We start from the raw sequence: 26,147 nt of genomic DNA on the forward strand, positions 1-26,147 counted from the left end.
CCGACGGGTCGACGCCCCAATCACAGTGCCCAGAGATGGACACAGGAGGGACAACAGTGGGTTCCAGACGTGGCCCCCATCCAGCCTCCCACTTGCTGGTTTGTCAAGGAGCAACACTGCTTGTCTTGGCTCCACACAGCCCGGCTTAGGAAGCCTTCTACTTAGAGAAATGACTGCAGACAGACATGAGCAGTGAGGCGACGGAGCAAATCTCCCCCTCTGTCCTCAGAGCACACGTCCTCCCAGGAGAGGCCACGAGACGCAGGAAGCAAGGTCCACACTTACAAACACGCCAAACTCCAGCATTCCAAGAGGATTCATCTATTTATTGATATTAAGCCACTTCCCAACAGTAACTACCTAACAAGAATAGGACTCAATTTCTAAAGGTAGTAAAATAACGATGACATCATAGACAAAGCGTTGGGGACATTCCACGCAGGGCAAACCAGCTTTCTTCTCTCGCAGGAGTGGGCAGGTGCTAGGTGCCATCCCGAGCATGAACTCCTGGTCCCTTCCTTCGCCTTGGCCCTCGGAGCATCCCAGGCTGCGGTGTGGGGCTGGGCGACTTCTCCACGTCCTCCCCACGTGGCATAGCCGTCCCGGGCTCCTCCAGACTGAACACCGGCGCTTCTGGCCAGTGAGCCGTGGTCAGGTGACAAAACCACTGGCACCAAAAAGCTGGTCCTTCCTCTTCGCCAAGTAAACAGGACACTTTTTTTTTTAAGGAAAGAAATGTCTTAAAAATATATGGCACTAGAGCGTAGAACTATACGAGGGCACCCATGACGACTTCCCACGGCTGCCAGCCCCATGCCCGACCCCCATCAGATGTAGAGCTGATGAGAGGCCAAGGTGTCCATGAATGGACGCACCAGGTTGTCCGTGGAGAAGTAGAAGATGAGCCCAAACGTGATGGAGATGGGGAGAGCGGGCAGCGCCTTCTTGAACACAGCAAGCAGCAGGAGGGTCAGACACAAACCCTGCGGGACGCGGAGGGCTGCTCTCAAAGCTCTGTGCCATGCCCAAGGGGGAGCGCTCGCCCCGTTTAACACCCTGCACGCTAACGTGGGAGCCTCCTGACTCCCAGAACGGCGCTGCTCTACCAGACCACCGCCCCCACCTGGCAACGAGACCAGTAGCAGGCAGCCTCCCCTCGAGGGATGTGTATTTATAAAGAGCTGGACAAGCTCCATGGAAAGGCTGGTAAGGGTCTCAGTATTGGCGCCTCTAGAGAACCAAAGATGCCATGTGACCCATCCCCATGGAAGTGGCTGCCTGTCCTGTCCTGCCCTGGCTGATGGGGACAGTGATCCAGGGAGGGGACAGGGGACCAGAGCAGCTGCCCTGTCCTTGGGTAGGGCAGGGCTTCATGTCAGACAGTCTGGAGGTGGAGGAGGCTGGGGGTCCGCTACTCCATCCCTGACATGCTGTGGGCAGGTAGGAAATCCCCAGGAATACAAGCCTCAGCCTTCCGGCGCCCTGTGACACCCAGCTTTGCCAGGGCAGAGAGTGGAGCACCTGCTGCTCAGAGCCTCCACCTCTCAGATGCAATCCTCCTAGGACACTTCCCCATCATGGGTATCTGGCCACACTGAGTCACTGCTGGGGTTCGAAGTGATGGGGTCCCCTCCCTGCCTCACAGATGTCATGAGACTGCACACAAAGTCGGCCAAGCCTCTGCATGGCCATGTGCATGGTCCATAATGCCAGAGCTCCTCAGCCATACCTGCCCTGCCTGGACCCTCCTGTAAGCCTGTCTCATCTCGAGGGGCTTCCTGGCAGCCCTGTCCAGCCCCCACCACCCTGCCCCTCCAAGGGACAGCAGCATCTGAAACTCCCCTCGGATCCAGGTCCCCCCCCACCACCGGGAAGACAGGGCAGGTGCACCCCCGGCCCACTCACAATGAGGATGGCCACGAAGCATGCCAGAGTGGTGTTCCAGTCCCCGCTGCCGGTGGCTGCCGCCTTGCCCACCAGCACACTGTAGAAGATGAAGTCCCCCAGGCCAAGCTTCACACCCCCTGTATGGGGAAGAGAGCGAGCCCGTTGGTATCGGGAGCCCCAAGAGGAAGTGGTGGAGAAGGCGGATGCCAGCCCACACCCCAGCCACTCCGCCTGCCCCAAGGGATCCAAGGGACCTGGGCCAGAGTCCTGGGGCCTGTGGGGGCCCAGATGGGGCAGGGTCGCTGCCAGCCCACCTCATCTGGCCTCCAGGGCAAGGACTGGCTGCCTCAGAAAACCAGCAGCCAGTGGGAAGAGTGGGGCCATTGGGCTAGGCCACCTGCCATCTGGGCTGTGAAAAGCTGGCATTTCTGACAATTCGGGTAAAATTGGTGCTTGACAGTTGAGTAAGAAAAGAGCAAATAAAATGTATTTTCAGGGGTCAGTGGGAGGCTGTACAATTTACTGCTAAGTTTATGTTAGAAATATTTTCTAGGAAATTTTATTTCACTACTTTCAAGAGTGCATACAGTGCTTAGAGCTCCTCTGGCAACCCTTCCCCTTAAAAAGAGGTAAGCATAATTGGTAATAAGCTTATCTCTTGCCGACAGTAAATGAGAACTCGAAAACTCGCAGGGTGCTTCTGTTTCCTTTAGATGGGGTTGCCCGGACGGAGTACTTGTTTACAGGGAACTGCTCACCGCAGACGGTACAAATGTTTATCTAACAAAGTCGCACGTGCGGGCCAGCTGCCTGTCTGGCCCTCTGCGGCCTCCTCCTGCTCACGGGGGCTCCTTGGCTGGGGCTGGACCCCGTGCCACCCTCTACCAGACCTCCGGAGGCTGGCTCTTGCCCCCAGCCTGCTTTCCTTCCTCAGCTGTCTGTCTCCACCACGCTCTTCACTGTGGTCTGTCAGTCTCCCTCTCGCTCACCGCCCCCCCCCCCAGCTTTCCCGCTCTCCCCTCTTCCTTATCTCTTCTTTCTCAGAAGAGCTCTGTGTTCCCGTCCTGTGCACTTGTGAGGCCCGGAAGCCCCAGGTCCCCCCCAGTCAGGGTGCAGGGGGGAGGCCAGCACACCACCCGTGGATGCCCGCGGCCTCAGGCTGCTCCCTGCTCAGTCCCCTGTCCTCCTCAGGTCCTCCTCTGGCACTCTCCCTTCCTCCTCACTGTGCAGACCCAGGTTCAGCCCCTCTGTCTCTAATTCTGACCTGAACCCTCCCCAGGCCCCCCTTCAGACCCAGGTTTTGACATGTATGTGATGCCCTGACTCAAACCCTGGCCTCAAACAGAACAAGCTTCCCTTCCATGTGGCTGCTGAGTGTCCCCCTGCAGGTCCCAAGATGCTTCCAGCTGTCTGCCCCGCATGCCCCATGTGCCCCTGGGTCACCCCCACACTCCCGCCGGCTCCTCCCACACCATCTCCTCCCAGCCCGAGCCTGCGTGGGTGGCTCTTCCCTCACTGCTGCCAGGGGCCTGGTCTCCCAGCAGGGTCAGCTCCTCCTGCAGCCAGGGTCCACCTCAAATGCTAGCTAACAAACCACTAAGGGCTCCCCACTGCCTCCAGGGCAGAATCTCAGCTGCACCCTGAGTGTTGCACACTCAGCTGCTCCCCAAGGCTCCCTCCTCAAGCCTGTGCTGCTGGGTCATAAGGAATTTTTCTGGCCTTTGTCCCTGCTTCCTGGGAGGGAGGCTACATCCCTGGAATTTCCCAAGTAACAGGAGTGTCTGTTATTCAGGAGACCCAGGATCCTAAACCCTTGAGTTCATGCAAGTGAGAGGATCAGGAGGGGCTGGTCTACCAGAAAGACCAACCTTGTGAGAAGGGGGCGGGGACTGGAGCCAGCTGGCCTCTGGGGGGACAGGCCCCTCCCACACCTGCCCTCTGCATCTCTTCACGCGGCTGGTCCTTAGTTGTCTCCCTTATAATAAAACTGTAATTGTGAGCACAGCGCTTTCCTGAGCCCTGTGAGTCGTTCTAGAGAATTACTGAAACTGGACGGGTAGTGGGGCAGAATTGGGTAGTGACCCCCAGGAAGAGACAGGGAAGGGCCTGTGTGGAAGACGGTCTTGAAGACAGGCCCAAGGGCACATTTCCAAGAGGATAAAAATAGTCCTTCCACCAGGACACAGGTATGGCCAACCTACTGTGTGTCGGGTGGCACATGGGACCCCGTGTTCCACAACCCATGGCAGCCCGGAGCGTGTGGCAGGGCTGTTAGTGGCTGCCTAGCCCAGTCTGCCCCTGAGCCCCAAACCCACACCTTGTGCCCCCACGGCTACACTGGGACCTCCTCGGCCATGCAAGTGCATGCTGGGATGGAATTCTCCACCATCTGTAACCCTGCCCCCTCTGGGTCACGTCCTTCCTCCCACAAAACTCAAAACCCTTGGTGGCTGTGCATGGTGCACAGGCCAGAACCCCCACTTCAATCTGGGAGGCCCTCTGAGCCCCAACGAGCCTCCCAGTCCCAAGTCTGCATCTCTGGTCTGGGTATCCTGCCTGGGCTTCCTCTAAATCACCCTGAACTGCCGGCCCCCCAGCCTCTGCACCCCCACCCCCACCCCTGCATCCCCTGCTCCCAGAGCTCAACCCCTGGAGCTCAGCTCAGAAGTCCCCACCTCAGGTAACTTCCCCTGGGGCCCCCAGAGCAGGTCAAGGAGCTGGGTCACTGTGCTCTGGCCCCCGTGTTCTCCCGCATGGTCCTCCCGGCCCAGTGTGGGTGATCAGGACCCATGCCCTGTACACCTGAGCCAGGCCTGGATTACTGCTCGCACCCAGCATGGTAGAGACACACCATCCACACTCGCTCACATCTGGTAAATACGTGGCTTAGCAGGAAGACTGCCTGGACCCCACCTGTGCAGGCTCCTCCTGGACTTCTGTGCCCATCTCTGACATGAGGAGGGGCTTCTCCCCACACCCCCCCCCCGACCTCAGGGAGCCCCAGCTCCACCCTTGCCCCACCCCTGGGCCCACGCAGACCCTCTCGCCATGGGCACCTTACTTTCCTCCTCTTCCTCCAGCTCCCCGCCTGGGGAACCAGGCAGGGGGGGCTCAAAGACTTCTGGGTATGAGGGCTCCCCAAAACTGTCATAGGAGTCTTCTTCTGGGTGTCCACAAAGAGAATGTGACCGTCCCGGTGTGAGGCGGGGGCGAGGGAGAGAGACAGAAGTCCAGTCAGGGGGAGCTCTGAGCTCAGGGCTCCCTGGCCCTCACCCACCAGCCAGCCCCGCCCTGACGCAGACAGAAAGGCTCTCCGCTACGCTCAGTCCCCAGCACGCGCCTCCCGGTCCTGCACCCCCCATAGAGGCCAGGCCAGGTGGACCTGGGTGCAGGTGCAGTCCCCTGACACTCACCCATCTCGGGGTCATAGGGCAGCTGAAGGGCTCCCTGGGAGGAGGGGTCCAGCTTGGCCATGCCCACCGTCCACACCATGGCAGCTGCGGAAGGAGAAAAGGTCCTGCGTCAGGCACTGCTGAGTGAGGCTGCCCCCAGGGCCTGGGAGGCAGCATCCCCAGAAACCATCACCTCCAGCGGGGACGTGCCTATGCCCCTTGTTCAGGGCCCCCTGGGGGAGGGGTCCAGAATCACCAGATGTGGGCAGACAATGCCTTTCCTGGGCTTTTTTTTTATATCCACTCTGTTGTGAGATAGACCACAGAGCTGCTCGTCTTCTGGCCCTGAAACTACCCTCTGAACACCGCCTCCCCTCCCCCACGATTCCAGTTCCTAACTCCTCTAGATGCTCCATAAAGTTGGATCCCACAGCATCTCCTCTTCTGACTGGCTTCATTCACTCAGCATGGTGGCCTCTAGGTTCATCCACGGCATGTGTCAGAATGCCTCCCTTTTCAGGGCTGAGTGATGCTCCACCACGTGGGTTCACCACGTTTCGTTCACCCACCTGTCCGTCAATGGGCATCGGCATGACCGTGGCCCTTGGCTAGCGTGCATGACCCTGCTGAGAACATGGGTGTGCAGACATATGCTCGAGACCCTGCATCTGATTCCCCTGGATTTCCGTCCAGGATGGGATCGCTGGGTAGGGAGCACTGACTGGGTTCTCTCTGGCTGGGAAACTCTCGCCTGAACTCCCACCACACACGTCTCTCCGAGTCTCCATCTGGCCACTCCGAGCATGCCTCGCCTGAACATTCCCCATGGCGGCCACGCGGCCCCGCTGGCCCCACCCTGTCCCTCTAAGTGGCACCTCCATCCCTACTGTTGCTCAGACCCCATGATGCACGGACATCCTTGACTCTCTCCTAGCCCGCACCCCAAGCATCACAAATCCTGCCAATTCTGCCTCCAAAGTATCTCCAGTCTCAAAGCCTCTACCGCTCCCCTGGGGCCAGAGCCCCCCCCACCCCCCAGCTCCTGGGTTGCTAGTCACCCCCAAACCCAGCTTCTCTTCCACTCTTGTCACCATGACTTTTGCTCTCCCCTCAGCAACTTGAGTGATCCTGCTAAAACGTTCATGTCAGCTCGGTCCAAAGCCTTCCAGGGCGTGAAGCTCACTAAGGAGTGAAAGCCGAGTGCTCATCATGGCCTGCAAGGCCCAGCAGCCCCTCACCTGCCCCCTCCTCCCTTCTGCCCCCCCAGTGGCTTCAGCTCCCCAGCGCCCCTGGACCTGCCCCCTCCTCCCTTCTGTCCCCCGGCAGCTTTGGCTCCCCAGCGCACCAGGCCGCACCCACCTCAGGGCCTTCTGCTGGAACTCTGTCCCCAGGGCTTCCTAGGGCAGGTCTCCAGTCAAATGTCACCTTATGACAGAGGTTTCCTTGACTACCTGACACAAAACAGTACCCCCACTCCTCCCCTAAAGTCCTTAGCTCCCCTACCACTTCATCTTTTGACAAAGCACATCTCCCTTCTGAGAACGTGCGCTCCCCCAGAGCACAGAGATGGTGAACACAGGTATGAGCCCGGTCTCAGGCCCCCACACGTGGCTCTGCTTCTCTGAGCAGCCTCGAACCTGCTTTTAGGCTGTGGGCCACCTGCCAACAGCTCCCAATCCAAGTTCCATCTTGCCTTTGTAGATGTTATCCAGCACTTGGCAGCCGGTCTGCACCCTGCAGACAGCTGAGCCCCAGGTATTCAGGCTCACTCCTCAAATATGCCCATCGACAGATGGGAGGGCATTAGGACCACAGGGCTCTGAGCACTGTGAGGCCAGGGGCCACGTGGGTCTTGTTTCTTGTGGCACCGCCAAAGCCCAGCACTGTGCTTGCTGCAAAGTGTGGAGCTGATGCTTGTCTGTTGAATGCATATATAAATCCAAATCCCTACACACTGGCCCCACAGCCAGCAGCAATCCCGTGTGCCTTCCCTTCAGAGACTTAACTGCAACCAGCCACAGAGCCGTCGAGGAAGCCCAGCGAAAAGCAGGTGCACCTGCTCCCCCAGACCCCTGCCCTCCAGAGCCCCTCTCCAAAGCACCCTCTCAAGAGTGTGGAGGGCCGAGCGGGTGGCCAAGGGGGGTACCCACCACATGCCACTGGATGCTGGACGCGACGCAGCTGTGGGGTGGACCACATCCCCTGCAGCCCCGGCTGGCCCTAACTCTCTAAGCATCTTCTGTGTGAAACCAAGATCCAGCCTGTTTTTGTCCCTAGCGGGTGGGCCGCCCTGGGATCACCAAGGCCACCCCCTCCCCTTGGATCAGTGAACTCTGAAAGCCATGGCCAGGAAGCAGCCCTGGTTCCCACCTGGGGAAGAGACATAGGGGTCACTCACAGGAGTATATCAGGGCAGGAAATATGGGCTCGTTTCTCTCCTGGGCAGTCTCCACCAGCATCCTCAGTGGCCCTTTGGGGCACAGCACAGCCACGAGATCTGGGAGAGCAAAGACATCTGGGACATGTGGCAAGTGACATTTATTCCCAAGTAGCCCCCAGAGAGGGGGAGCCAGGCTGCAAACACCAGGGCAAATGTAGCCCAGAGCCCCCGAGCGAGGCTCAGAGTGTGTCCTGTGTGCCAGCTCCCGACCCATGGTTTCCAGCCCTGACACTGAGAATCCACATTGGCTGAAGCCCAGAACGGGGTCTAAATTCCTTGCAAACAAGGAATTGCCATGTGGCTCAGGTACCCCGATGGTGGGCTTGCTGTCCTGAGCCTCCCATTCCTTACCCTTAAAATGGAAGTGACAGGGAGAGAGAATCACACTAACACTAGTTAATGAGGAGCTAATGTTCTGGGCGCTCGTTATTCACAGGTCTTGTGATCGACCCTATGGTTGCTCTGAGGAGCAAATCCTCCCAGTGTGTCAAGTGCTCACCAGTGTGAGCACTCAACAGATGTGCTATCATTAGTGACCACGTCCACAGCCCCAAGCCCCACAGCCCCTGTGTCTTACAAAGGCGAGCCTCTCAAAGGGGAGACCATCCAGCATTCGTCAGAGGGGGAGCCCCTGTCAGCACCCACCACTCATGGGCACCAGTGAGGAGGACTCGACCCTGGACACTGCCCCCACTGCCCACCACCAGGCTCGAGTCCCACCTGCGCCTGCCTACCGTAGACAGAGATGGCACCCAGAATGACCCACGCGGACCACTCCGGGAGGTACTTGATGAATACCAAGGCCATGAGAGCACTGATCATGATGAGGTAGGCCTGCTGCAGCACCAAGGGGCCTTTCCAATGGATGCACACCATGCCCACTGCCCCGAAGTTCCAGACGGTCAGGAACAGGGTGGGGTAGTCCATGGCCACATTATAGGTCTTGAGCACTTCCCTGCACAACCAGAGTCAAGCCGTGGGGTGGGAAACTCAGCAGAGAGGTTAGACCCTAATTAGACATAGTTCAACACCCCCTGCTCCTCAACCACTAAGCCCCAAGCTGGGTTTTTCCGACCTCTGGCTTCATTACTAATACCCCCTTCCCTGGTTCTGTGACTCCTGTAACAAACCACTTCAAGTATTTTCTGGAACAAGGTGGTGAGTGTGCCAACATCTCATCCTTGGGTTCGTTCACATACACATGCGCTGGCACAACCTGGAAGACCCTTTGCCCAAAGAAAAGGTCCTCCTCTCTCTTCAGTCTCTCCGGGCCCCTGGGTCAGGCTGATGTTCCAAATAGAAGGCAATAGAGCAGATCACTTTTCCCATAAATGAGCAAGTACCCCGGCCTGGCCCAAAGACTAGAATGTAAATTTTAAGGGGTTTACACCCCTCTTGGGTTCACAGAGATCATCCTCTGTGTTGACTGTGCTCAATTAAATCAGGAACAAGAGAGGAATGCGTGGCCCACCACAGAGCGCCCCTCACCTGGGTCAAGGCCCGTGGGAGGAGGGATCAAAGGCCAGGCCCTTGGAGCGGTGACACTGGGGAGAATCTGGAGTCCAATGGGCGAGCGCCCTCCTCACCCAGAACTGGAGCCTCGTGGGGGTTGGGGGGAGGGAGGGGCCTGAGGAGCCTGCCGCCCACAGGGTCACTTACCCGAGGTAGATATAGGTGAAGAGAAATAGCAGCATCAGGGAGGACATGATCAACCAGCCGTGGATGAACTAGACAACAGAAATGGGCAGAATGAATACAGGCCCCCAGCTTCTTGGGTCTCATGCCCAAGCCTTGAGAATCTTCATTAGGCTCCTCTATTACTGTGTGCTGGAAGGTACTGAGTAGCTGTGTGACCAATAAAGAGAGCAAAGAAATTCACAGAGTTCTCTCAAGGTCACCTGGCAAGTGCATGGAGCAGGAATCCTTCAGGTCCAAGCAGCCAGAGCCCTGCTCCCTCCCTGAGGGAAGATGTGCTAGAGACTCCCACCTGCCGGGCATGGCCCTAGGCTCCGGGGAGGAAGCCAGCGGCGTCCCTGTGCACACACTTCATGCCAGTGTGAGGGCCGTAGCTAATGAATGTATATGCATATTGACAGGTAGTCACAGGGGCTACGAAGAAAAGAATGTCAGGTAAAAGTGACGGGAGACTCCCTGGGGTGCTATCTTAGAGTGGTCAGCGCCATCTTTGAGGGAGCGTTCTCTGGTCACCCCGGGAACAGCCCTCCCACCTGAGAGTCTATACACAGGTCCTCAGAGAGACACGTGCCTCCTGTCCTGGCCAACGAGGGAGGTCAAGGATGATGGTGGGTTGGTCCTAAGCCAGTCCCTTGGCCAGCCCTCAGTGGCACAGGGGGGTCACTGCCACCATCAGTCACCGGCTCGGGCCACCGGGTACCTCAGTGGGAACCGGGTCTCCTTGGAATGAAGGTGGTGGCCCAGCTGCCTCTGGGACGTGCTGATCCTTCTTGCCCCAGCTGCCTTCACCCCCCAGGACCACCATCACCTCCCTCCTGAGTGTCACAGAACCTGCAAGGATACCTCACCGAACTGCCTCCCACCAGTCCTGGGATGGGTCGCCTGACAGCCGCTGACCACGGCAGTGCCGGCTTTCCCCGCCCCGATTCCCTGACTGGCTTATTTTCACCGGCCCCGTGGCCTCTGCTCCGACCATGCAGCCCCTACGCTGCTTCCCAGCCCCACTTAAAGCTGCCTTATTTCCACAAGTCATCATTCACTGATCAGCCTTGGCGTCCCGGCACTTGTGACAGCCCTCCTGTCGTCTACCCCTGCGTCGCCCTGGCTGGGATGGGCTCCTGTCCCTGGGCTGAGCCTCCTCTTTGTTCTCCACCTGCGCCACAGAGGGTGGCAGCTGGTGTGAGGATGGCTTCAAATCAGCCACCCCCAGTGTGTCTTTCTTTTAGGCCTCAGGGGTTCAGACCCTAAAACCCACGTCTGAAAGCTCACGGCCTGCCGGGGAGAGACAGCGGCCCCGCTCAGGCCAGGTGGGCCTCCCCCGGAGCCTCTGCTGTCTGGCTCCCGGGGGCCTTACCGCAGCTACAGGGCCTGCCAGTCTCCCAGGCCTAGGAGACCTCAGCACGGCACCTGCACAGCCAGCAAGAGGGAAATAGGAAGGATGAGTAAACCTGCAGGGGAAGTGTGGGGCAAAGAGACCCTAAAATACAACATCTTGCTTCTTCGGAAGAAGCAGTGAAATAAAACTAACTCCTGAACGTGGAGAACGCTGCAGTGAGGGACGGGGGCAGGTGGGATTCTGTGCAAGGTCCAAGGACGGTGGCAGCAGGCAACCCCCCCACGGGGGTGGGGGGGGGGGGGCAGGGGGACAGCATCTAACAGCAGCGTCTGCTCTGTCTGGGGCAAGAACCCTGGCAGGCATGTGGCAGCAGGGGGCGAGGCGGACAGGATGGGGCAGCAGGCGGGGCCGGCCCTCACCTTGTAGCAGCGGTACTTGTAGAGCACGACCAGGAAGATGGTCATGGCCACGATGACGCTGATCATGATGAGGGTGTTGAGCACAGAGTTGAGCAGGCGCTGGCCCACGGAGGGCGTGTCCTCAGTGAATGGTGTGTAGATGCTGAGGGAGATGGCGGGCTGCAGACTCTGCTCCCTGCCTGCTCCATAGGGCCTGCCCGTGAGCCACCCAGCCTTAGCCTGATGCCTGAGCCCCGAATGGAAAAGGAAGGGGCCCCCCAGGCCTCCCCCTCCCCAAGCTGTTTGCCTGCCCTCCCTTAGGCCTCCCCCCACACCACACCTCTCCCACCCCCCACACCACACCTCCCCCTAAGCCCTCCCCCTCCCCAAAATGTTCTCCCCCGACTCCCACCAGGCCTCCCCCTCCCTAAAGTGCTCTCCTGCCCTCCCCATTCCTCCAGGCCAGGGCGCCCAGCAAACCCCCACAGCCAGCCCAGGACTCGCCCACCGCCTCCCCTACCCCACGCAGCACAGGCCAGCAGCAGTGGCACCCATAGCCAATACATGCGAGAAGCCGTCCCCTGGCCGCCCGCCCTGTCCACCCTGTCTGCCTGGGACTGCAGAAGCCTGCCTGCTGAGCACCTTCCCTCACAAGGCATGCTGGGCCCCCTCCCACCTGCTCTGCAGCCCCAGCCCACCACAAGCCTGCCCCTTTCTTTGGAAAAACCAAACCAAAATGAAAAGGATGCTCTCTAACTAAAAACATTAAAAACAAAGTTCAGAGAAGGCAGTCAGAGGCGGGCGACTGCGCCAGAGCAGCAAGCAAGGGAGCAAAGGTGGCTTCCCACTTGTCCTTCCACTAAAATGATCCAAGCCTCCCTCACGGGGCTGGAAGCCAGCTAAGAAATCTCCGGCCCCCACGCGGGTCTCCATCCACAGGAGCAGAGGCCCAGAGAGAAAACCACCTGTTCAGTCACGTGGTGTGGCACACCTGCCCCCGGGACCCCACACCGGGGACACCCTGCCCAGGCCACGCAGCCAGAGCCTGCCCTCCGCCCTGAAACCCCGTGTGCCTTAGCACTGCACAGCAGCAGGCACTGTTCCATTTGCCTCATTCTCCTGGTGTTGGACCCATTATACAAACAAGGAAACTGAGGCAGAGAGCGGTTAGGAAAGGGTCCGTGCAGGTCACGCAGCGGGGAGGCAGTGGACAGAGCAGAGTATGGAGTCAGGCAGCTCTCAGCCCAGCTCTGCACAGGCCCCTGGCATGGAGCTGCGGGTGCAGAGGACCCCCCAACCCTGCCCTGCTCCCCAACTTACAGCTGGCCATTCTTCTCCGTGTAGAAGCGCACAGACTTGATGGTGGCCACCACCACAATCATGCACAGCGTGACAGGCACAAACAGCATGATCACATGCTTCGCCCCGTATTTGAGGGTCAGCTCCTCTTCCAGGCCCGACGGCTGCCCAGGGACCCCACTGCACACGTAGTGGTCCGCGTCCTCTTCGAGGTCCTCCTCACTATCCTGGCTTCTCTGTGGAAAACCGCTCCGTGAGGGCCACAGCACGCCCCCATGGTGGGCCCTGAGATGCAGTGCCTAGGTGTTTTGGAACTGGAAATGAACAGTTTGAGTGTTGCCTTCTAGATGGAAGAACCAGCCTAGGGGGCAATGCTCTAGATGCAGGAGTGCTGGGATAGCAGGGCATTGGAAACATTTACGAGATCAACCAGGGAAGATTTATAGCTGGCACTCACTACTGCAAATGCAGGAAGGGGCCATGGCAGCCTGTAGGCCCAGGACATGTGGCTCATGAACCCGAAGCTCGTCTAGGGATCTCCCTCCTCCCTCCATTCAGGGACTCAGAAGCCATTCAGTTCTGTTCAAGGAGCCATACAGATTTGGAAGGAGACTGGCCAGGTGACAGAGGAGGAAGACCAATTACACACACACTAGAAGAGTCTTCACCCATGAGGACTCTCTGTAAGACACTGGGAATTTGCAGAGGAAGAAATTACTTGGAACTCCCCTGACACGCACAAAATAGGGCATGCAGAACTGGGAGCCATGAACCAGACCCCAATGGGCTAAATGATGCCAAAGCCCTGGGGGGCGGTTCCATGCTCCAGGAAGGTGGGAGGGCAGGACACCGGCACACGCTGCCCTAAACCCATCCGCAAGAATTTCTGTTTGGGAATTGTGCCAACTCAGGGTCACTCGCTGCCTTGTTAATTACATTAACCGCCAAAGACAAAGCCAAGAGAAACACAAATTCAAAAGGTTCTTTGCAGAGAGAATTCCAAGCTAGACACTCAGCTAAGATAAGGAAAAGTGCAAAGGAGGGGTTAGGAGTGGCTCACGGTGGCCTTGAGCTGGAGAGACCAGAGACCAGCTCGCTGGGAGCTCAGAGGATGGAAGAAATGAGCTCTAATTTCAGCAATGGGGACTAAGGCTGGCTGGTAGGAAAAATTCCACACGAAAGGTTTTAAATACTATAATGGGCAAAACGGAGCTGGGGTTTCAGGCAAATCCAGATGCTATTTTGCCCTGATGGGGAGGGAAGTGGTGAGGCTAGGTGACTCTCCCCCAGGGCACCCCGACTTCATGATATTACAGCCTCCTGCCCTGCAGAGATAAGATCGGAATGTCTGTGTCCCCCCAAAATTCACACGTTGGACCCTACCCCCCAATGTGATGGAATCTGGAGGTGGGGCCTTTGGGAGGGACCAGGTCATGAGGGTAGAGCCCTCCTGATAGGATAAGTGCACTTATAAATGGGCCCCAGACACCTGCACCCTGATGTTTATAGCAGCAATGTCCACAATAGCCAAACTATGGACAGAGCCCAGATGTCCACCGACAGATGGATGGATAAAGAAGAGGTGGTATAAATACACAATGGAATACTACTCAGCCATCAAAAAGAATGAAATCTTGCCCTTTGCAACGACATGGATAGAACTAGAGGGTATTATGCTGAGCTAAATAAGTCAATCAGAAAAAGACAATTATCATATGATCTCACTCATATGTGGAATTCAAGAAACAAAACAGAGGAAGATAGGAGAAGAGGGAAAAATAAAACAAGACGAAATCAGAGAGGGAGGCAAACCATAAGAGACTTTTAATCATAGGAAACAAACTGAGGATTGCTGGAGGGGAGGGGGTGGGGGGATGGGGTAACTGGGTGATGGGCACTAAGGAGGGCATGTGATGTAATGAGCTCTGGGTATTACATAAGAGTGATGAATCATTGACCTTTACCTCTGAAACTAAACTAAACTAAAATAAATGGGCCCCAGAGTATTCCCTGGCCCTCTCGCCACATGAAGACCCAAGGAGAAGACCCAGAAGAACCAAACGCCAGATTTGTCAGCACCTTGCGCTCGCACCTCCCAGCCTCCAGAACAGTGAGAAATACACTTCCGTTGTTTATAAGTGGCAGCCAGCTCAACAGTCACACACGACTGAGGTAGATGCTCATCCCATGGCTCCCAGGTCTGGTTGTCGACCCTCCGCGGTGCTCCCCCTGCCACCCCGGGCCTGTGCTCCCCTCTCAGCATGCAAACTCGCTCCCACGCTCCGTGGTGCAGCACCTGTGCTAGGAAGGTGGGGGCTGGGGGCAGAACCATCCGGTCCGTGGCAGACTGCAGACATGCTGTCTACTCCAGAGCCCTCACTGACCGGGCCCCACCACCCACCCTGGGGGACCCACCCTGGCGACCGATTCTCATCCTTACTTTCCCAACCCTCCCGCATCAGGGCATGTCTGGGTTCCATCCATGAGGGCCAGGAGCCCGGGGCCTCTGACCGCTGGCGGGAACCTACCCACTGGGCAGCATTCTCTCCATCCTCCAGGCCCTGCCGGGCCTCCTGGCAGCAGCGCGGCGGTGGGCTCTCAGCTGACATCAGGGACGTCCTCTCGTCACACACTTCTTCCTCACTGTCAGAGGCCATGAACGTGAGCATGGCCCTGCCTTGGGAAGTGCCTGGAGAAAGGAGCACAGGGGACCTTGGTCCATCTTCCTGCAAGGCAAAGGCAGCAGAGGACTGAGGCAGTGGCCAGACGTGGCCCGAAGACCTGGACACAGGTCCTGCCCAACAGCCGCCTAGGACGCTGGAAGGCAAGACTTCCCAGGAGTCGCCTCTACAGCTGCGGCAGCCTCCGGAGGGAATGGCAGGGATCTGGGCCACAGGCAAAAGGCCCGACTAGAAAAGTCATGGCCACTCCAAACTGCCAACACTCTCATTCATTTAATCAACAAATATCTGTTGAGCACCTGTGGTGGGACAACAAGGAGGACGAGCGAGAAATGTTTGTCCTTAAAAAAAAAAAAGAGAGAGAGACACCTGGGTGGCTCAGTTGGTTAAACATCTGTCTTTGGCTCAGGTCATGATCCCAGGGTCCTGGGATCGAGTTCCCTTTTGGGTTCCCTGCTCAGTGCGGAGCCTGCTTCTCCCTCTCCCCGCACCCCCGGTCATGCTCACTCGTTCTCTCTCACAAATAAATAAAATCTTCCAAAAAAAAAAGCTATGATCTAAGCGTTCACCAAGAGGTACAGAAGCACGAAGAAGGGTCACTCTTAGAGATCAAGCATGTTTTCTAGAGAAGATACCACCCCTGATGGAGACAGAATTTTCCAGGTGGGAGGAAAGGGCAGAGGGCATGAAGAATGGATACTCCAGGAGGGGCCTGACGCTGCCAAGGCGGGGCTGTGGAGGCGTGAGGGCCTCCTGAGCCATGTTAGGAGACCTCCCTGAAGATAACTGTGGGAGGGGGACAGGCTCTGACTCAGGGGTAGCAGGCTGGAAAGCCAGCGAGGGGGGACTGGGAGGACACCCGTCAGCGCTGGATGTGGGGGTGAAACAGGACAGAATCCAGGATGACAGCCAGGCACAGAGCCATGAGCAGGGGACAAGCATCTCAGGGGAAAGATGGAGTCTGGTCCAGGAACCTGTTGAGTGGGAGGGGGTTAGAGGAGTTAAAAAGGGTCAAGGAGTCTGGGGTGCAGGGCAACAGCGAGAACATGAGAGGTGGGGTATGTGTGTGTCTGTGTGTGTCTGGTGGGAAAGTTCAGCTGAGGGCAGGACCCACTGGGAAGGCCAGGCTGGAAGGTCTACACTGCAGGGAGGCCTGCCCCTAGCTCCACTGTGCACTCCTCGAGCACAGTGTCCTTACCACAGCAGCACAAGGAAGCTAGGGCAGTGGAAGGACCTAGAAGAGCTTCAGACAACCCCTGGAGGACTTGGCTATCCCTCCAGCTTCCTGGGCAGGCCTGCTCTCCCACCAACACCTCCCAGAGGCCCTCAGGGCTGAGCTACGGGGCACTGGGGACAGAGGGCCAGGCCTGGCCTCGGTTGAACGCGTGCCTCCCCGACAGTCCCCCCCGCAGGAACATGTGACTTCCAAATGAAGCAGGCAGGTTCCTTCTACCATCAGTCAGCTCTGCTCACCCTGGCAGGGCCTTCGACTTGGGCTGTGGCCAGGATTATTCCCTAGTGGACCTCACCTCCATCCCCCAATTGCAGGCCAAAGGCAGAGCCCGCATCTGCTTACCTCACAGACTAGGACCTGTGACAAAAGGCTCCCGGTCAGTCTCACAGGGGCCTCAAAAAGAACCAGCTCCGGGGTGCAGTTGGTTAAGCGCCTGCCTTTGGCTCAGGTCATGATCCTGGGTCACGGTCCTGGGATCAAGTCCCGCGTCGGGCTCCTTGCTTGGCACGGAGTCTGCTGCTCCCTCTCCTTCTGCCCCTCCCCCCACTCATGTTTTCTCTCTCTCAAATAAATAAATAAAACCTTCATTAAAAAATAATGCACCAGCTCCCTGATGCAGGGCAGACCCACCAGAGCAGGAATTGAAAGAGAAATACCAGGTGACATCACTCACAGGCAGAATTCAAGAAACAAAACAATTGAACATACAAAGAAACAAGCCCCTAAATAGAGACCCACAGGGTGGTTTCCAGAGCAGGGAGAGGGGCCAACAGGTGGAGGTGAAGAAGAGACACTTCTCGTGATGCACGATGAGAAACGTATGGAGCCGCCGAATCACTAGATTGCACACCTGAGACTAATATTACAGAGTACGTTAATTATACTCCAATAATAAAACAGAAAGACAAGAGCAGGAGGACCAACAGAGGAAGACAGAAGACAAGTCCCAGAACGGGGACAAGGCTCAAGCTCCTGCAGTTAAGGTCGAGAGGAGGAGGAGTCTGTCAGCTGTCGGGGGGGGGGGGGGGGTTCTCAGGTCTCAAGGATTCAGAGGGACGAAGGCCAGGAACAGCTTCCCAGGCAGAGACTGGAGGAGGCAGGGCATCCTGACAGACAGATGTGTGGGATGGGGGACCTCATGGGGTCTGTTCCAAAAACACCAAGCGCTGCAGCTAAAGCGTGGGGACCCAGCTGGTAGCAGGAAGGCTGGAGGTCAGAAAAGGCAGGACCCGCCTCCAGGGAGGAGCAAGGGCTGAGTCCCAAAGGGAGGGGCCAGCCAAGGCTTTGAGACAGAAGAGGGGTGTGAACAGAACGAGGGGAGGGGTCTCCTCCCTCTTCACTGCAAGTCCCCCAGCACCAGCGTCAGCTCAAGGCCACGGGAGGGCGGCCAGACCTGGGACCCGACACATTCAACCTGACGGAGCCCAGTCTGAGGGGACCTGAAATTATGGGGAGGCTCTCTCAGTACCTTGTTTTCTAGCACGTCAGTTCTGTTTGGGGTAGGAATTAATAGTGTAGTTACGACCCCTCTTCTCTCCCCCTCAGGCCCCTGGGGTGCCTGCATTTGATCTCTGCAGTGACTGGAGGAACAGATCCAGGTCCCTGGATGGAAAGCCTCATGGCTGCAACCTCCCCCACCAAAGGCAGGGGACGGCGTCAGCCTTCAGAAGCATGCCACCTGCAGCCTTCGAGCCTGCCTCGTCCCCTGGGCTCCCAATGACAAGCAAGAAGGGAAGGTACAAACAGGGAGCACAGATGCTTCTTGAAAGGAGAAGGGGAGCCGCGGGGGAGACTGGGGACACAGAGGAGGGGACCAGTCCTTCCAATTTCCATTTCTTCAGCAAGTTGCCAGCAGCTAACAAGACAGTCCCCAGAGGCCACTTCTGCCTCCCAGCGTTTCCCTGGTGTCCCTGAAGGATGCCCGGCAGGGTGAGCTTGAAGAAGGACTGTCAGAGCTAATTCAGGCATGGCTTCCTGGCCAGAAAACAAAGGCTCCCTGGACAGATTCCTCCCAAAGCCTGCCCTGACACCGGGCCCAAGACTCCTAGGACCCAGGACAGCAGGCCCCCCGAGGGGTTTGTGGCTGTGAGAACAAGGGCCCTATCCAATCCCAACCCTCTGGGCCTGCTGGCTGGGTGGGGACAGGTGAGGAGCCTTCAGACCCCTGAACACCTGATAGGGGACTGAGCACTCAGAAAAGGCTGGGTCCCTTAACATGCCGTTTCTCAAAGGGTCCAGGCCACCTCGGGCAGGGCTGGGGGGACACCACCTGCTGAGCCCCAAGCACGCACTACACGCAGTGACGTGGGAGCTGGGCACTGCTGTTCCTGCCCATTTTACAGATGAGGAGACAGGTCTGAAGCGTGATAGGTTCAAAGTCAGCCTTGAACCCAGGTAGTCAGGGTCTGCAGTCTGAACACTACGCTAGACCACTTAGCGAGTGTGGATCCCCAGCTTCATTCTGACCAAAGGTCCAGGGCTCTGCACCTTGAGACGGCCCCTGGCTGAGAGCCTCTCCTGGGGCTGCCCAGCTCTGGAACTGAAGCCCAGCCAGCCCCCAGGCCCCCAGCTCAGGACTGCAGGAGTCCTGTTACAATCCATCTCCCTGCCCCCCCGGCGCTGCTCAGCACTACCTGCTCGCTGCATCTGGGAGTGAAAGAAGGAACAGTCCTCCTCCTGAAACCCCATCTGGTCAGAGAGCCACTGAGGCAGCAGAGGGGGAGCAGCTCTTCCCGCCAGGAGATCTGCAGGGGGAGAAGGCGGTTCCCAGGCCCAGGGAGTCCCCAGGCGATGCCCACCACTGACGGGAAGGTGGAAAAACTAGGTCTCACACGCCTCCGGCACCACCAACTGCGGGCAGCAAACAGGGAAAGCTTTAATAACATTCATACCTTTTGATCCTGAAATGCTACTTCTCGGAAACTGCCCTAAGAAAATAATAAAAGATTTTCATAAAAACACATTTGCTGCGGTTGCTTACAATGGTCCAAAAAGTGAAAATTATGGAAATGCCCAACTCTGGCCTAGGACTCGGGTCATCCAATGTTAAATGTAATGGATCTAAACCTTCACATTCACGACCATTTGAACATTCTTAGAAAATGTTCGTATATGAAGGGCTGGCAAGATAGATCACAAAATACCAAACGCAGTTAACCTCTGGACGCCGAGACTGTGGGTGATTTTTCACATTTTTCTGCATTTCTCAAACCTTCTATTATAAACAGGGATTGTGCCTGTAGTTTTATTTTTTAAGCCATTCATTTTTTTTTTTTAAAGTAGGCTCCATGCCCAGCATGGAGCCCCACGCTGGGCTTGAACTCACAATCCTGAGATCAAGACCTGAGCTGAGATCAAGAGTTGGACACTTGATGGACTAAGCCATCCAGGTGCCCCAAGCCATTAATTTTTTAAAGGGACATATGGAATATCAACATTGAGACAGACTTCCTTCCCATCCTGCCGCTCCTGCGTGCCCTCATGGGATTGGGGGTGAGGGGGACAGGTGGACACGCAGCCCCTCTTTTTACCTGGCTCTGGAGAACACAGCACACCTCTTGCTTCCAAGTCGGAACTGAATGAAGCCTGACAGCACTCTGAAATCTCTGGAGGGGGAAATCACCACCCAAATGGATGCAGATCAACAATCTTACTCGATATTTGTCCACATCAGGGCACCAGTGACGTCAGGAACACCCTCGGGAGGCATACTGGGGCGGGTGGGGGGCGGAGTGGCTCCTGCCACAGCCTGATGGCAGGTCCTACCAACCACACAGCAACCAGCCCCAGCTGGCTCTGCTCGGAGCCGGCTGAAGACGGGAGGGCGGGTGGACGGGAGGAGGGGCAGCCCTTCCCAGGAACTGCAGGCTGCCTGGCTCGGGATAGGATGCAAAGCCCACACAGCCAGAGAAGCCACCACTTCCTCCCATTAATCAGCTGAATGGGATCGAAAAGCTGAATTAGCCAAACCGGGTGAGTCTGACCCAGAGAATTCCCCCAGTGTGCCTGTGTCAGCAGCTCCTGCAATTATTAAGGAAACCCTGTGACCCAGTTTCCTTGACCTTCTCATTTCAGAGACAGACTGTAAAACGCCATAGTAACCAAGAGCGCCTCACTGGAAAAAGATGTAAATCGCTCCTCCAGAAGCAAAGTGGGAGTTACCCCATTTACCTTGAACAGTAGGGGCAACGGAGGAAGGTCAGGGTCCTGCACACCTTGTTTCTTGTTTGCAGCAGGCCAAACTCAACGGGGACCCCTCACTTTCAAAGAGGGTGGCTAGGGTTTGCACAGACCCTTCCTCTAGGGTCAGACCTCGCAGCACTCCCCACAACTCCCGGGAAGTTCTCACAGCCTCCCTCATACCGGGGAGGGGTTCGCAAGGGACAAAATTTCCTCAGGAATTCCCACAGCCTCCCTGTCCCCCCCTGGCCCAGGGCAGCTGACCATGTATTTGGCCCTGGTTGGCCTCTGTCCGTCCACCTCAGCCCAAACAGGGATACACCATTACTCATCAGGCGGTTCTCCCTAACCCAGGGAGGCAGCCTTGGCTAGAGTGCCTCCCTATAGAGGGCTGCTCCACCCTCCCAGATCAGTGGCCCCAGGGTACCCTGACAGGGCCTCCTGAACCTCAACCCAGGCTCTCGATTCACCTGTCTGCCGTCTTCTACTCAGAAGTGTCCAGACCCCAGGCAGACCTCCCTCATGTCCTGAAGTAGCTTGGCAAGCGGGCAGTTTGGGGAAAGTGGTAGAGGCCATGGTCCTAACATGCCATCTTTGAGTCCAGCCCAGGAAAAAAGGGTTCTTTTTAAACGAGAAGCAGCGATTCAATCACCTAGCTGTGGAATTTGAACACACTCCCTAGCTGCACAGAGACAACTGATTTAACCTCACGGGGCCATCCATCTCCTCATCTGGAAAGAAGCAGAATGGACACACCTTGCAAGAGTCCTGTGGAAACGAGGGATAATGTGTAAAGTGTCCTGTAAAGAGCAGGTGTTCGGGAAACAGCAGTTACCATGAAGACGGAACAGAAGCAGCGATACAGCGGGACAGGGAGGGAAGCTGTTGACGCCCCCATGGAAAGTTACTTACGTGCTAAACCACTAGACACAAGAGTTCAGCGGCCAAGGTCACCCCTCACCCAGGCCTGGGGGGGGTGGTGGCGGAGACATGGCTTCCATCTAGCCCCAGCCCTCTGGCAACATGAACACTTTGTCAAAGGCGGAGGCACATCCATAGGACAGATGCCAGAGCTGGCACCAACCTTAAAGGCCATCTGGTCAGTGCCCTACTTTGTAGTTAAGGAAACTGGAGCCCAGAGGGGCCAAAACCTTGGCTGCGATTCAGGTCAGCGAACTGCCCATGGAGGAGCTCTTCCCTGTCCACCCAGAGTACGAGTGAAGCTCACACACTCGGGAGTAGCCCAGGGCCACGGTCACAGGGGTGGCCCGCACAGCACCCCAGGTGTGCTCTCTGGGGGCACAGCCATCCTTAGAAGGCACATGCCTTTGCCACTGGCAGGTGTGTGTCTTTAATATACAGCTTCTTCAAAACACAGAGAAGAGGTAGCCGAATAACAAATGCCTCCTGATCACGGTTTCACTCAGTCTCTTTCCTGCCCCCAACCCCTCAACTCCAGCCTGGGGGCTACTCTGCCCTCCGTCCATCCGTCCGTCCATCCATCCATCCATCCAACCATCCATTCATCTGCTACTAGGGCTCCACATGGCAGGGAGGGGGCCGGAGTCAGCGCGCTGCTTCTCCGGGTCAATTCAAGGTGGGAAAGTGTCCTGCTACACACTAGTCAGATAAATAATGACACGCTCATGTGCTCTATACACAAGAATATTTGTGAAGTGAACAATCTGAAGACGTAACATTCACACAAAAAATAGGATACAAAACTTCACGTCCAGCTTCCTGCATCCAATACTTTCATAAAGGATTATATATACATGCGTGAAGTGTGCTGTAAGGAAATGCATGCTGACAGGGGTTATCTCTGGGCTGAGAGCCAATGGAGGACCTTTTAAAAAACAGTTCCTGGATTTTCTAGAACAAACATGCATTCTCTTTACCTCTACAAAGCCAAGGATTTTCTGGTTAAGGTACAGCAGAAAGGCGACCACCCTCTGCATTTTTCTTCCCGTGCTCCAGAAGACCATATTGTGGCAAAGACGAACGAGCAACCCATTCTCCCAGGCAATGAAGAAGCTGGACAACACTGATCCCCTCCCTAACATCTGGTCTTTCCCCAGACTTTACCACAGCAGCCTCACCACCTCCAGGCCTGGAGGCCAACACTGGATACACAAGGCGTGAGGCCCATGTCCGACCAAGCTCCCCTCCCAGGCCCTGGTGGGGGGCAGCCTGTGCCAGCCTCAGAGCCCTGACATTCCCCCCCAGCCCTCCCCCAGCCACTGGAGTTGGGGAACAGGTGGGAATACTTGCAGAAACACCGGTTGTCTTGCCAGTCTCCAACTAAACAGCGTCCCAAACTCAAAGCAACAGCTGTAAACCAGCCAAAGATATCTTTGGTAGAAACACGCATGTGACCTACACACACACTGCTTTGGTCTCTTTAAAAAAAATTATTTGGCGGGCACCTGGGTGGCTCAGTGGGTCGAATGTCTGACTTCAGCTCAGGTCACAATCTCAGGGTCCCAGGGTCTTTGAGCCCCGTGTTAGGCTCCCCACTCAGTGGAGAGCCTGCTTCTCCCTCTCCCTCTGCCCTTCCCCCACTCATGCTCTCATGCTCTCTAATAAATAAAATCTTTTAAAAATTATTTTTATTTTTATTGCTTTGTCAAGTAGATACTAATGGAGAGCACATAAAAATTTCCAGGGCAGTAGGGCAGGGACACAGGTAGGGGTGAATGTGGGAAGTGTCCCTATGCAAAAACTCAAAAGATTAAGACCCAGCCAGCTGGGTTCAAATCCTGGTGCTCTAGTCACCGAAGGCACCTAACAGGACAAGTGGCTTAACTCCCTGAACCTCAGTTTTCCATTACTGTAGCTGGTAAAAATAATAGCTACTTTTGTGTGACTGCAGCTGTAAAGAGACATTGCATATGACACACTTTATGCTCATCATCAATAACTCAGAGGCTTATGGTGCCTGGCTGGCTCAGCTGGACGAGTGTGTGACTCTTGATCTCGGAGTCATGAGTTCAAGCCCCATGTTGGGTGTAAAGATTACTCAAATAAATAAAACCTTAAAAAATTAAAATTAAAAATAACTCAGAGACCAAGGTAGGGGAGGCCTCTCATTTGGCAAACCCCATGTATGCAGTGGGACTGGGAGCAGCCATCGAGGTGCTGAGGGGACAGGTGACAGGCATGGCAACACACACCAGGCCTCCAGGCACATGAGGGGCAGCCTCCAGCCAGGCTCTTTCTTATGCTGCTTTCTCCAATAGATAGGAACAGGGCATTCATTTCATCCAACCCCCGTGCATGCACCAAGTAAGAGTCTAGACTTGATGCACAGCCACTTGAACACCAAACCATGCAGAATTTTCCCTGAAAACCCGAAATGACATCTATCCCACCCTGCAGCAAACGTTCTTCCAAGCCCCCCATTTCCAGCCCCAGACCTAAAGGCCCCTTCACACACCCCAGGAATGAATCTGGACCGCCCGCCTACCTGTCTGCCCAATGGGTGGCTGAGGTTGCAGCTCTGAGCTGGTGCCAGGACCCCTGCCCCTTCACCAGCCAGGCTCAGAAGACACAGCTGCTGACACACCTCCCTGCTCCCACACAGCCGCCTTCACGGCCAGGGGCACCCGAGGCTCCCACACCTGAAGCAGCTTATCCCGTGTCTTTAATTACTGCTGAAACACTGGAGGCTCAGGTGTCTACAAAATGGACATCAAGGGCATCCATACCAGAAGCCAGGGTCGGTCCTGATCAAGTTACTGTCAGGACGGGCTGGAAAGCCCAGGCTGACGACTGTGAGTTAAGCTGGCTCTGGAGGGGATGCCTCTCAGGTTCTCCATCTGTAAATGGGGACGCAGTTAGTCCACGAACCCACAGTTCATCCTTAAAAAGGAAATACTCATTAATTCAGCAGACAGGAGCATTTCATCCAGCTACCAAAGGGCTGAGGTCTGCTGCCAGGGCTGGACAGCAGACCCCCGGGCCAGACGGCGAACCCTTAGCTTAGCGGGTTCTGAGCCTGGCTCTACTCTATCCTACCTGACTGGCCCTGGACAGCCACGTTAGCTCTGTGGGCCGAGTTTCTTCATCGATAAAATGTAGGGTGGGTACTGGCCTGTTTCTGTTTCCTCCAGCTTCAAAAGCTTGATTCTGGGAGTCTCCTCACGGCTTTAAAACGGCCAAGCACCGCTGATAGCGAAATTGCCGGCTCCAGGCCCGACCTGCGGGCGATTCCCCACCGTGGCGGTCAGACCCTCGCCTACCCCCTGCCTCGAAGGCCCACCGGCCCGGGAGCCAAGGCGGCCCCAGCGCGGGAAGGACGCCGTGCCCGAGCCTCCCAAACCCATGTGAGCTGCTCCTTTAAATGCCCGGTCCTCCTGCGGGCCGCGCCGCGTCGCGCCGCGCCCACCACTAGCGTGCTCCGGCCGCTGGGAGGCGGACACAGCCCGGCGTAGGCCCAGGCCTGGGGGCCGCTTCCCGCGCTCCTCCCACTCACGAGGTCCCGGTTGGCCCCCGCCGCCGCCGCTTCCCCGCGCGCTCCCCTCTCCGCCCCTGCGCCGCTCGCAGAGACCGGACAGGCGCGCTCAGGGACCGCAGCCCCGCGCCGGGGAAGGGGCCGCGACCCGCCCCGGAGAGGGGTGTGCGGGGGCCACCGCCCCGCCCGCGGGTCGCGGCTCCACCCCGCGCCGTCCAAGCGGCGGAAGACCCGGCCGGGCCCGCGCTCCCCAGCCCCACCAGCTTACCGGGCCCGGCTCGGCCGCACCGCTCCAGCAGTGTTTACGCAGCTGGCCGAGCGCCCATCCGGCCCGGGCCCAGTCGCCCGCGCAGACCCCGCCCCGGCTCCGCCCAGGTCCCGCCCCCGGCCCCTGCCAGGTCCCGCCCTTGGCCCCGGCTCCGCCTCACCTGGAGCCTGGCCTTCGCGGCCGGTTCCTGGCGCTCGCCAGGGCCTGAGCTGCCCCTGTGGCGCCGCGGGGACGCCGGCCTCTGATCGCACAGGGGCCTGGCAGCTGCTTGGAGCCGTAGCGCATTTGCTTGGAGGACATCTCTTTCCTTGTAGTGTTGGGTCCCCGGTCTCCCGCTTCCGCCTGTGAGCTAACATCACGAGAATGTTCCTGCTCTATTTTCTAGAACATCAGAGCCACCAGGAGCTCTAGATAAAATTGTACAGGGATGAAACTGCTACCGATGACCTGTGAGTTGGCTGAAGGAGTTGTGACTCCTGGATTTAGGAGTATATGGGGCGAGCTGAGATGGTCAGCAATTTGGTATTTCTGAGTGGCTTCGCTTTTTTTAAAAAATTAAGGTAAAATTCGCATAACATAAAATTAACCTTTTTAAAGTGCGCAGTGGCATTTTGTACATTCATAGTATTGTGCAATCCCAGCCACCTATCCCTAGTTCCAAAACCTTCCCATCACTGGAAAACCTCCTACCTGTTACCCAGTTTTTTTCATCCCCTTCTCCCCCAGCTCTTGGCAATCACCAACCGACTTCTATCTCCATGGATTTACCTACTCTGACATTTCATATAGATGGAATCATACAATATGTGATCTTTGGGGTCTGGCCTTTTTGATTAGCATAATGTCTTTGAGGGTCATCCTTCCTGTGGCCTGTATTCGCCTTCA

General features: G+C 56.9%; 1 protein-coding gene across 8 annotated transcripts; it reads right to left on the reverse strand.

Annotated features, from left to right (window-relative positions):
• Positions 1-305: 305 nt before the first annotated feature.
• PSEN2 (presenilin 2) lies at positions 306-25,356 on the reverse strand. Of its 8 annotated transcripts, XM_054508108.2 has the most exons (13): positions 25,263-25,323; positions 24,008-24,740; positions 18,996-19,284; positions 14,976-15,136; positions 12,469-12,683; positions 11,170-11,362; positions 9,379-9,446; positions 8,454-8,674; positions 7,678-7,776; positions 5,301-5,384; positions 4,949-5,050; positions 1,906-2,024; positions 306-983 (listed from the first exon to the last, which is right to left on the reverse strand). In XM_054508108.2, the coding sequence occupies exons 3-13, from the start codon at positions 19,048-19,050 to the stop codon at positions 828-830; spliced, it is 1,473 nt and encodes a 490-aa protein (XP_054364083.1). In that variant the 5' UTR covers positions 19,051-19,284; positions 24,008-24,740; positions 25,263-25,323; the 3' UTR covers positions 306-827. The 8 variants fall into 8 exon arrangements, with proteins under 8 accessions (XP_054364083.1, XP_054364088.1, XP_064450524.1 ...); XM_054508113.2 differs by lacking the exon at positions 18,996-19,284 and having other exon boundaries at positions 24,635-24,740; positions 25,263-25,322; XM_064594454.1 differs by lacking the exon at positions 24,008-24,740 and having other exon boundaries at positions 18,996-19,212; positions 25,263-25,281.
• Positions 25,357-26,147: the final 791 nt, after the last annotated feature.

The sequence above is a fragment of the Mirounga angustirostris genome, unplaced genomic scaffold, assembly GCF_029215605.1.
Source record: "Mirounga angustirostris isolate CCGP_5_RB_7025 unplaced genomic scaffold, mMirAng1.0.hap1 SCAF_6, whole genome shotgun sequence".
NCBI classification, from domain to species: domain Eukaryota; kingdom Metazoa; phylum Chordata; class Mammalia; order Carnivora; family Phocidae; genus Mirounga; species Mirounga angustirostris.

What these genes read in the sequence shown, in the direction of transcription:
- PSEN2 (XM_054508108.2), bottom strand. Translation starts at nt 19,050, where the DNA reads ATGGGGTTTCAGGAGGAGGACTGTTCCTTCTTTCACTCCCAGATGCAG. An exon ending in TTCACCTATATCTACCTCGG is followed by an intron (nt 8,675 to 9,378) that starts GTAAGTGACCCT and finishes CTGGTTGTGCAG; the next exon opens with GGAAGTGCTCAAGACCTATA. An exon ending in GGGTGCCATCTCTGTCTACG is followed by an intron (nt 7,777 to 8,453) that starts GTAGGCAGGCGC and finishes TTGCTCTCCCAG; the next exon opens with ATCTCGTGGCTGTGCTGTGC.